Source organism: Crassostrea angulata, chromosome 3, assembly GCF_025612915.1.
Source record: "Crassostrea angulata isolate pt1a10 chromosome 3, ASM2561291v2, whole genome shotgun sequence".
Lineage (NCBI taxonomy): Eukaryota > Metazoa > Mollusca > Bivalvia > Ostreida > Ostreidae > Magallana > Magallana angulata.
This window is the reverse complement of record NC_069113.1, coordinates 15,701,410-15,712,436: the sequence shown is the minus strand read 5'-3', so window position 1 is coordinate 15,712,436 and position 11,027 is coordinate 15,701,410. Positions and strand designations below refer to the sequence as shown.

Sequence of the window (11,027 nt, the reverse complement as noted above, 5' to 3'; positions counted from 1 at the left end):
TTTTGTTCAACCTTTGTTGCCATGGTAACGTGGCACCATGTAAATGTACCTGAACAGCAAACACCAAACACATACTATTTTGAATTAATCTCTTACTTTCGGCAATTAAAAAAAAAAATTAAACAAAACTATACAAATTTTATTTTTGTTTCTGTAAATATGGCCCAATATATTCACTGTTAATCATAATAACAATATTATTCTACCTTTCCAACAAATGGTAAAAATAAGTTAAAAACATGTTGTTTTTTAAGAAATCGTCATTAAGGTTTTTCCTCAGAATCAAACATTTTCAAGGGCATAATACGTAAAAATGCCACATGTGCCAAAATTTTGAGCACAGAGGATAAAAAGTACACATCCCTTACAAAACACTTTTAAGATAAAATTCATGGGTTTTCAAATACATAATGTGTTACCATGGTGATGAAACTACATGAAAATTCAAATTTTACATATACACTACCTATCATCATATTTTGGAAAGATGTTGTGGAAAAATAACACTTGTCAAAGAAATCTTAATACCTAAAATAGAAAGTACACACCTTGAACATTTAAAACTTTAGATAAAACCGATGGGTTTTTAAAAAGCATTTGGTAACCATGTCATTAAAATTTCCCAAAATATCGTTTTCATCAAAAAACCAAAAATTGTTACATTTTGTGGACATACTGCTAATAATAAATACAAGTTTAAAAAGAAATAGAGCATATAAGATAGAAAGTACACATCCTAAAAATGACAAAATACAGATAAAACTGGTGACTTATTAACTATCAAACTGTTACTATGGCAACGAAATATCCAAAAAATTGCCTTAAAAAATACAACTTAAATTTTTACATTTTGGGAGCATATTTCAGTTAGCCGCACAAGTTTAAAAAATTTTGAGCATATACATGTAGCAAGGAAAATACATATCTTAAACTTGAACTTAAAGCGTATTACTCTTTTACCTTAGCAACAAAAAATATCATCACAATCTGTATTTGAGTAAAATAAAATTTTGTCAAATATTTAAAAGATCAAACTGAGATATTAAACGAAACATTCATTAATTTCAAATATACAGAATTGAGAATGCCAATCCTCAGAATTCAAAATTTAGATAAATTGTAAATTTCTGTTACCATGGCAGCATAATGACTACAGAAAGAGTTGAAGCAGAAATGACTTTTCACGTGTATATCTATATATAAATCAAAGTAAAGTCCTGTGCTAATATGTTTCAACAAGGAATATTTCAAAATCACAAAGAGTCTATTAGCTAGTAATTATGACTGTGAGCAAATTAAAGTTTAGCTTTTTTTCATTTTAATTCTTTAAAATTGATAAAAATTAATACAAAAAAATAACCCACATGTATATTTCCTTTCTTTTGAAATCTACTTTTTAGATATCTATGCATTATCACAACTGTTATTGCCATGACAACCACAGAAGCTGAAAGAATACATATAAAAATACACCTAGGTTTTGCCACATATCATTTATGATTCCATGCATGTTAGATGTACATACAGACATTATCTAAACAAACCAACAATCATTGAAAGACAGCACCAATATTTCTACATTTACAAGTTTAAACAATCATATTGGACTGTCAAGTTCTAAGGTCATGGCATCTCTAATGCTGTCTCTTTCTTCTTCCTCATATATTGACTGCAGTATTTCTCGCAGATGGTCATCTTCTTCTGGTTCATCCTTGATATCCTTGGCTTTTGCATTCAGAGAAAGTCTTGAAAAAAAGGAGTTAATCTGGGAAGGCTGCAGCCATTCATCGGGATTGAAAAACTTCTCTCCAGTGCTGTTTCGCAAAGATTTCATACGTTGAGATACTTCAACAGGAATTGCTTTCCTACCTGATTCTTCGCCCTCTTGAAAAACTCTATGGAGAAAATCTTTCACTTTGGAAGAGAAGCGTGCAAATTTCCTTGTTTTTTTCAGTGCCCATCCTTGTTGAAGCTTCTCTACTGATGAATTCTTCACAAGGGTATGGTGATCTCTGCCTATTTGCACCAGCTGTTTAGAAATGAACAAATTGGAATTACACAACTCGGACCAATGATGTCGTAGAGCATCATAAGTTGATGTTTTCTCTTGAACATGTCTATCCAGAAGAATATGCTCTTGAAGTATTTGGTATGAGGAAAACTGCTGATTACAGCCTAATTCAGAACAGTGGAAAATACTGGTTGGTGTAACTGAACAGTTTTTTATGTGAGAGATCACACCATAGTTTTTTGATGGTTCTTCAAAGTCAGACAGTATGATGAGTCCTGTGTCAAGCTGCTCACTTTTCAAGACATCTTCTCTTTTTATCTTGATACCAATACCAATACTAAAACTGTGCCAGGCAATGATATCATCTCCTTCAAAGGCAAGATTATTAATGTTGGTGATTCCCTTGATGCAATGACTAGTCATTGTCTGGTTTTTCCTGTCAACTTCCACAACTGCACATTGACATCCTGCTACACCACTTCCATCTATTATTGCCTTCTTCATGTCAAATGGTGTTGTTACGTTTTCTCCAGATGAAACAAACATCCTTAATTTGGATCGCATATGGGCAATTTTGGCATCGCAATAACTTTTTCCTGCCTGAGGTTCACTGAAGTCATAGCGTACAATGCTGATACCTGAAAAAAAGTTATTAAAACCTTATAAACACTACTTTCATCATTTGCACAAATTCTGCCAAAAAAATCTATGATGCAATCATAAACCAATGTTTGTTTAAAATAAAACAACAAAAAATATCATGGTTTCCTTTTATACCCAAATATAACAATAAAGAAAAATCATTGCAGGCAATTGAAATCTCACCTGTTCTTTCACTAATTCCATGCATGCTCAGCCACAGGCACCCACAGTGATAGCAACCTGCATTGTCACTTCGTAAAAAAACTTCTTCAATTCCAGGCATTTGTACTCTTATACTCTTTAGGATGTGCTCGATGGCTGATGCAACAGCAAACCAATCTTGCCTCACTGCTCCAAAAATGTGATTGAATGTCTTGTGCTATAAATGCAAAGTTGGATTTATCATTTTCATACCTATACATGCATAATCAATATGCTGTATACTACTACAGATTGTTTTCTCTCTATCAAATTAAAAGACAATCTAATTCCATCTTATTCAAATGCGTCCAATTAGTCAATGTCTTATGTATATCATTTGTATATAGAGTTCTCAATCTTTATATCATTGATATATTAAAAATGTGTGACATTGTCTGAATAATATCTTGAAAGGTACCTTCAAAGATCCATCTTCTGCTCTAAATATAGCAACAGAAACATGCCAGCTCATGCCTTTTTGTCCAAAAAAATCTGACTGCTTTTCTCTATAAAGTGCAGGAAGGAACTTCATTGCCCAGTCCATAATAATCAGAAGTTGGTGTGGCTGCAGCTCTTCTAATGCTCTATATCTACCCTCTTCTTGGTTCTGAGTCCTTAGTATGTGGGCTTTCCAATCTGATATTTTCTCAAGAGCTTTCTCTGCTGTTAATGCTAACTCTTCTGCTACGTCAGATGCTGTGAACAAAAAATGGGAATGTTAAAATACATGTTAAATGAAGTGCTTTGTTGCGAATATAAAATAGCTAAGCTCTAATTCTCAAAAATTGTTTAAAAAATTGAAATATTGCTCTGCAAAAAAAAAATTACTTACTTCTGATATTTTGGATTTCATTAAACAAGGCACTGTTTATATCATTGAGGACGTTGCATTTTCCACAAATTTCTTCATGGGAATGATCACATTCTTCCTGCAACAGCACATTGGTTGGGTGACTCAAAGCAAATTTCAAACAATGATCTTGGCATCCACTAGATAGTCCCACGCTAAATTTATATTCTGACTTGAGGTACATCTTTAGGGATTTTAAGGCAGTGGTGAGATTGGCAACTGTATTTGTTTCAGATCCTAATCCTTTTAATTGGTCACACATTTTTATTAGGTCATCTACAGCTGCAGCACCATCAGTGGCAATGTTGTCTAGACCTGTTAGGTTGGTTCTCTTACTTGCAGAGCATGTAGACAGAATTTTGTAGAGAGTAGAATCTGACAAAGGAACAAAACCTGTTTCAGAGCAGTATGACTTGTACATTTGTAGGAGAGAGGAGTGGCATGTTGTTCTCACTACTTGGGGTATGGTGACAGTCTGTCCATTGTCACAATGCAAATCTTTTGTTCCATATGAACAAATTTGATGAAATTTTGGATCCAAGAAAAAAGATAAAGCATGCTCCAGCTTTTCTTTGTTCATGCGATTCCGGTATCCTGGTTCCATAGGTCCTGGTAAAGAACCTGCTCCATGAGATGCAGCATGTGCTCGACTTTGATCAATTTCCCACTTTGTAAGTCCTGGAATGAGTTTCTGAAGTTTCGATTTACTATGTGCATTCGGCAAGGACAGCAGGGACAGAAGTTGACGTTTGAGAGCATTGTTTTCAGCTTCACAATAGAGTTGAAGAATTGTATCAGTGATTTCAAGTTCTGTTTTATCACTTTGCTCTGTATCCTCATGACAGTTGTCTTCATAAAGTAACTGGAACATATCACTGGATTGTCCTGGAGCCAAATGATTGAGAACTGTATGCACTACCTCCTTGGCCTTCCTTTTTAAATATCTTCTTGTGCTAGACTGGACCTCCCTCAATGGAGTTTTCAGCTGAAACTTTATTGGGCTTACTTGGCCACCACTTAGAGACATCAAGGTGTTGTTCAGATTTTCTATTCCATCTGTGAGGTGTATTTGTCCTTCTAAGGAAGTGCTCCAGCTAGATTCTTGTGACAAAGTATATGTTGTCGATTCATCTGTCTGTGAAAAAAAATTGAAATGATTAGTAAAAACAATTTTCCATCAAGTGAATTTTAAGATTTTGAGGGAGGTTGGGGTTTAGAAGCTGTACAACTAAATACAAGTGAAAAGCTGTCAATGTGACAGCAAACCAGGTTTTCTTTTATGTGAACTGTATCCATAATCCAAGTCAACCCGTATCCAGTGAAATGGAGTACCCTATATGCAATATTTTGCCAAAAAATGACTAAGTTCAAAAGCTGGTATTTTTTTCATAAATTATCGGAAATCAAAATCCTAGCAATATGCACACCTCTAATATATGTTCAATTGATCTGCAAAAGAACAATTACCTATCTTGAGAACTGTAGGAGGAGTTATCTGTACAATGAGGGTACCCTATATGCAATATTTTGCCCAAAAATGACTAAGTTCAAAAGCTGGTATTTTTTTTCATAAATTATCGGAAATCAAAATCCTAGCAATATGCACACCTCTGATATATGTACAATTGATCTGCAAAAGAACAACTTCTTATCTTGAAAACTGTAGGAAGAGTTATCCGTACAATGAGGTATCCTTTTGGCAGCCGCCCGCCCGCCATTTTTCACCATTTTAATAACCAGATTTTTCCGTTGGAAAACCCGGTTAAAAAAATAAATATGCAAGGGATGTTTGAAAATTATTGAAACATTATGCTAAGGTTTCATTCCCACTCACTACTACATTATTTTTAACAAAATTTACAGTCATATCATATACTAGTATTGAGCATTGCAGTTCTCGAAAAGATGATCAGACTTAAACAATTGTTTATTTATGGATTATGTGAGGCCCAAGAATTGTTCAGGAGCCAGAGTCAAAACAATTTTTAAACATAGGTAATCACAGATTACAAAGCTCACCGAGACGATGTATCACCATTATGAGACCACCTTTATCATATTATATGAAAATCATGATTTTGACAAATTTTAATCTACACTATCTGAACTGACTAAAGTAAGAGCTTTTCTAGAAAAATTGTGTTAAAATAAAAGATGATTTTTAAGGATTTTTCTCTATATATTCCTAAGTAAAAATTTGACATCCCCCCCCCTTTTGTGGCCCCACCCTACCCACAGGGATTACGATTTGAACCAACTTGAATCTACCCTATCTGAGGATGCTTTCAAACGATTAATAGCTTTTCTGGCTGATCAGTTTCTGAGAAGAAGAATTTTCCTTCTACATTCCTATGTAAAAATTCAACATCCCCATTGTGGCCCCACCCTACCCCTGGAAATCATGATTTGAACAAATTTGAATCTACACTACCTGAGGATGCTTCCACACAAGTTTCACCTTTTTGGCCAAATGGTTTTTGAGAAGATTTTTAAAAAATACCAACAAATTTTCAATGATTTTTAATTATCTCCCCTTGAATGAAGTGGCCCTCCATTTTAACAAATTTTAATAGTGGTTCTGGAGAAGAAGTCAAAAATGTAAAAAGTTAACGTACATACAAACAGACAGATGGACGCTGGACTAAAAGTGATCATAAAAGCTAGCTAAAAAGTGGCCACGCTCACATACCCCACTCTCCCACATTAATTGACATTTATTGTACACAAAATGAATGTCTGGTAAGTGGTAATGTATAAATACTGCACATAATTTAATTTCATAAAGAAGCACAAGTTCCGAAATATCATCACATCACATGCACATCTTTAACAACAAAATTCTATATGCAAGTTGTTGCAAGAGGTGTATTTAAGCCATATGAAAAAAATAAAGCTTCTATAATTATGATGATTGTGTGATTTAGCATAAATTGATATAGTTTATTTGCTTGACAAGTCTAGTGAGTATTAACACCATTTCAACTCACTGGATAAATCATATTAAAAAATCACAAAATTTACAAATCCTCTTTATATATACATGTATATATATACATATATATATGTCCAGTCTTCAATTTTTACAGGACAGTATCTAAGACAACTTTACATATGAAACACCACTAGACATCATTGAGATGCCCTGTTTTTACAAAAGTGTTACAGGGGATTCTGCTTTGACCTTAACCTCTACTAAATTTGGGTCAAGATCATTGCACATCCCTTAATTAAACAAGTACTCTATGGGCAATGAATAAACTTGATTCATGCTCACCTCACAGCCAATACCTACTGGCAGTCTTCTGGTCTAGTCTGAGATTCATTGGGTCAGAGAGAGAGAGAGAGAGAGAGAGAGAAAGAGAGAAAGAGAGAGAGAGAGAGCAAAGTCAAGACAAGGATTTTGACAAATAAAGGTCTGCTAGTCCCTTAAGGTTGATATAAAAACTTGATTCAAGGTCACTACACAAGTCAACCTTTACCAGAAGGCACTTTGTCTGTGAAGTATTTGCCAGATTGGGCCAAGGGAAGAGAAAATATGCCCCAGATAAGTGATACCAGAAAGACAGATGGATGGACGGACAGACAGACTGATCCCTATTGGGTGCCGGCTAGGAGGATACAATTTTTAGGGAATCAAGTATCAAAGCAAATACCTGTGACAAAGTCTCTGAATGGCACTGTTCAGCAGAATTCTCTGTCTCTGAATGGCACTGTTCAGCATAATTCTCTGTCCTTGTTTGGAGGTTCCTGGACTGCTGAAAATGTATATATGTTTATAAGTAAAAGATCAAACTCATACAGGTTTTATTTTAAAATGCAATTTTTTTAAAACTGTTTGGTCCAATTCTTTGCTCATTACAGTATTTCTGTAAATAATTTTTCATCCCAATCAATTCTCCAAAAATTTATAATATTTTTTCAAATTACCCAAGCAATATTCATCTCTTTTCAAAGAGATAAATTCAGAAATATTCAAATTTTAAAAAAAAGAAGGTTTATAACAGGTTAAAGAAGAAACATATGTACAATGTGCATGTGACATGGAAATGTATAAACAAAACAAAATCATTTGAAAACAAAATCATTTGACTTTGTCCAAATTTGAGAGTTGATCGATTTACTGTAATTTTATGCATCATTAAAACAAACTTTAGAAAGTTTCTGACAAGTTGTTCACACAACTATCTTCAGGATTTTATTACAATTAGCCTCATATTTTATAAGCACATAAAATTAGTGCATAAAATAAAACTGTTTGAAGACTAGTGAGAGACAAATTGATAACATTACCTGTAAGGTTGCTTCAGGGGTGTCATCCGAGGTATTTTTGCAAATTTGAGCAGAAGATGCATCTTTACAGCACTGAAATTATGTCATATATTAAAATTCAGCTTGACAAAATAGTTTGTTACTCCAAAATAATCACTAAAACGAGACACAAATGCATTTGAACTCTAACTTGGCCATGCAGCGATATAAATTTTTTATCTTATAAATGCCGATCCCGATTGTTTTTAGTTTAATTTGTGTATGACGTGCGATTCCGATAAAGTCAATATCATAATCATATTGATTATAGACATGATCAAACAGATAAATACATTGCCTTTATTTTAAGCAAATTTAAATACATTTTGTTAAAAATGCAGCCAAATTATTTTTAGAGTTTTATATACTAGGTATTATGTACTTTAAAATAGCATACAGAAATAAGTTTTTTATGTGTGTGTGTGTGTGTGTGTGCTCATCTATTCCCATAATCAATCATGTATATCATACATGTATAAGTTATTTAATAGCATTCAATTCATTGTTTTATTTGTTTTAAAATAAAACATAAAAATTATTTCTTACCTCGCACCATTTCATTTCCTGGGTTACATATTTTCTACATCTACTGCACAAGCCTAAAAATGTATTTTAAATTATGCATAAAAGACATAGAAGCTAAAATATGTTCCTTTATTGTGAGTTAATTTAATAGAATTTTTTAAAAGGCATTCAATGAAGATACAAGAGTGATATCTCAGAGACATAAATAACATAATAAATGTTATTTATGTCTCTGGATATATTAATTGTGGCATTTCGCACATAATTATAGGTGCTCCCTATTTAAATCAATATAACATTTTTTTTTATCTCCATATAACCTACTTCTTGTATAAAATGTTATAGAACAAAAATTTTATACATTGATTAAGATGGATTTTAGTGCCTATGTCAGAGACATAAATAACAGAGATTGTTATTTATGTTGATCCCTGCCTAGTGATATGTTAATTCTGAAATCTATCCTGTTCTCAATATTATATAAATTGATATGTGTCTGCATTTTTAACATGTATGCCAAATCTATTCATTGACATGATATATGCAACTTCCACTACACAAATACAATACATATATATACCTGAGCCAATAGGGACAATATATCCATATACTGTATGAAGGTGCCGAGACATAGACAAAGTTATGCTCCTCCCAACCTCTGCCTTTGCCGTTGTACTGTGACTCGGGTGTGAGCAGGATGACTTCTTCTTCCATCGTATCCCAAGGGAGTATCGATGAAATGGACAGATGGTATAGTCCCCAAATAGCGAAAAAACACCAGCACGGTAACATATCAAATGTCCCTCAGAAGCTATATCTCCTATGTTACATGATTTGAGGTGGTTTTTAATGTTTCTCCTACAGTTTTTCACGTACACTAAACTGTTTTCATTTGGGAAATAAGGTGATGTGGTACACTTGCTTTTATCAGGTAAAAATGAAGAAAAACTGCATACAAGACTACTTTCCATGGATTCTAATATTTCCTAATATGAAATATATTAACTACATTGTTCAATATATTACTTAATTTCAAATAAAACTACATTTTCTTTCCTGCATAATCCTCACCTTCCATGACCTTCTACACACGGAAGAGCATCACTGTACCCTTTTCAACTCCAACACTGAAGAGCGACAAAGGGAGATAACTAGATTTTGATGAAATTGCATAATTTCTAATCGTAATATTTATTCATAGTTTGAATAACCCATGGAATTTTCAGTTGATATAAATTCTGCATAATCAATTAAACACAGTTTTGTTTTCCATATACCTGGAAAATGTAGGATTTTTAGAAACAAACCTTAAATGTGTAACCACTATATAATAGAGACTGTAGACTGAATCAGCAACTATGGTGTTTGTTGAGTTCATTTTTTTTAAACCAGTGCACAGAATCAAATTATATTTAAGAAAAAATATTCATATAGATGTTTTTTAATGTGTTTGTACCAATTTTTACAAACAAATTAAATATCATGAATCAGTCATCTATGTTTCTGCCTGGTTCTTACAAATAGCTGTACTTAAATAAAACCCAGTCCTCGTTCCGTTAAGTGTCTAATCAAAAGAAGCGAATCCCTCGACTAGTCAGTTTCCAAATTAGCAGATTGCGACACAATCGAGGTTTCGGGGGTCTTCCCTAATTTAACGTCCACTTGACTCTAACCAGCTGTTAAATTAAAGCCAGCTATGGATGAACTTCTCGTCCACAAAAATAAGTCATTCTTTCAAATAAAAACCACGCCCATTTTAGAGAGAGAATTGCCCCCAAGTTTACAAGTCATCGAAATTGTTTGCAAATTGTAGTTTTCCAAACTTAGAGTCACTGGGGAGAGACGAGTGACCACGGTCATTAAAACACCCCATGGAGGGAGGACATATTCATGAATATTTCGCTCTCCAGACCAAGGGTCCTCACACGTGCTTCAGTAGAGGGCTCCAGTCATTGAATGCTCAACAAATTAAGATTTCATTATTTGACTTCTTTATTGATAATTAGATAAAGTATTCTGTATGGGTCATCATTGATGGCTTCGAGCTTGTACTTCAATACTGGCACGCTTTGTGGAAATTTTTTGGAGTATTTTTGAGACCAGCGTGTGTTAAATGTAATTAGGTTAACCGGAGGAAGTTGTGCAATACAAATTTCAATGCTAAACATCCTACATAGAAAATTAAGAATAAACTCTGTTCCGATGAACTCAATTTTCATACAATCATGATTTAGGAATTACCTTTAACATCATGCAATTAAAGAGGACCGATGAGTTTTGAAGTTTCGTGGACCCCCCCCCCCCTTTCTCTTTCCTCTACTGAAAAATTAAACCCATGGCAATTATCTCAAAGTCTAGAAACTACAGAAAATAAAACTGTACGGATATTTTTCAGTGTCATTTTAAAATTAGTTTTTAAAAAGCATGAAAAAATAATGCATTTATGTATAAACCATTTAGTGGTATATTCCATTGTGTGATTTTTTTCCT

The 11,027-nt window shown here is 33.5% G+C and overlaps 2 protein-coding genes across 2 annotated transcripts; both read right to left on the bottom strand.

The window, feature by feature from the left end:
* Positions 1–951: 951 nt before the first annotated feature.
* LOC128179104 (uncharacterized) lies at positions 952–3,744 on the bottom strand. The gene is made up of 4 exons (XM_052846604.1): positions 3,687–3,744; positions 3,273–3,550; positions 2,837–3,032; positions 952–2,649 (listed from the first exon to the last, which is right to left on the bottom strand). Exons 2-4 carry the CDS (start codon positions 3,396–3,398, stop codon positions 1,598–1,600), a joined length of 1,374 nt encoding a protein of 457 aa, XP_052702564.1. The 5' UTR covers positions 3,399–3,550; positions 3,687–3,744; the 3' UTR covers positions 952–1,597.
* LOC128175755 (uncharacterized) lies at positions 3,679–10,047 on the bottom strand. Its single transcript, XM_052841592.1, has 5 exons — positions 9,118–10,047; positions 8,559–8,611; positions 7,995–8,066; positions 7,358–7,459; positions 3,679–4,839 (listed from the first exon to the last, which is right to left on the bottom strand). Exons 1-5 carry the CDS (start codon positions 9,506–9,508, stop codon positions 3,679–3,681), a joined length of 1,779 nt encoding a protein of 592 aa, XP_052697552.1. The 5' UTR covers positions 9,509–10,047.
* Between the last annotated feature and the right edge of the window lie 980 nt (positions 10,048–11,027).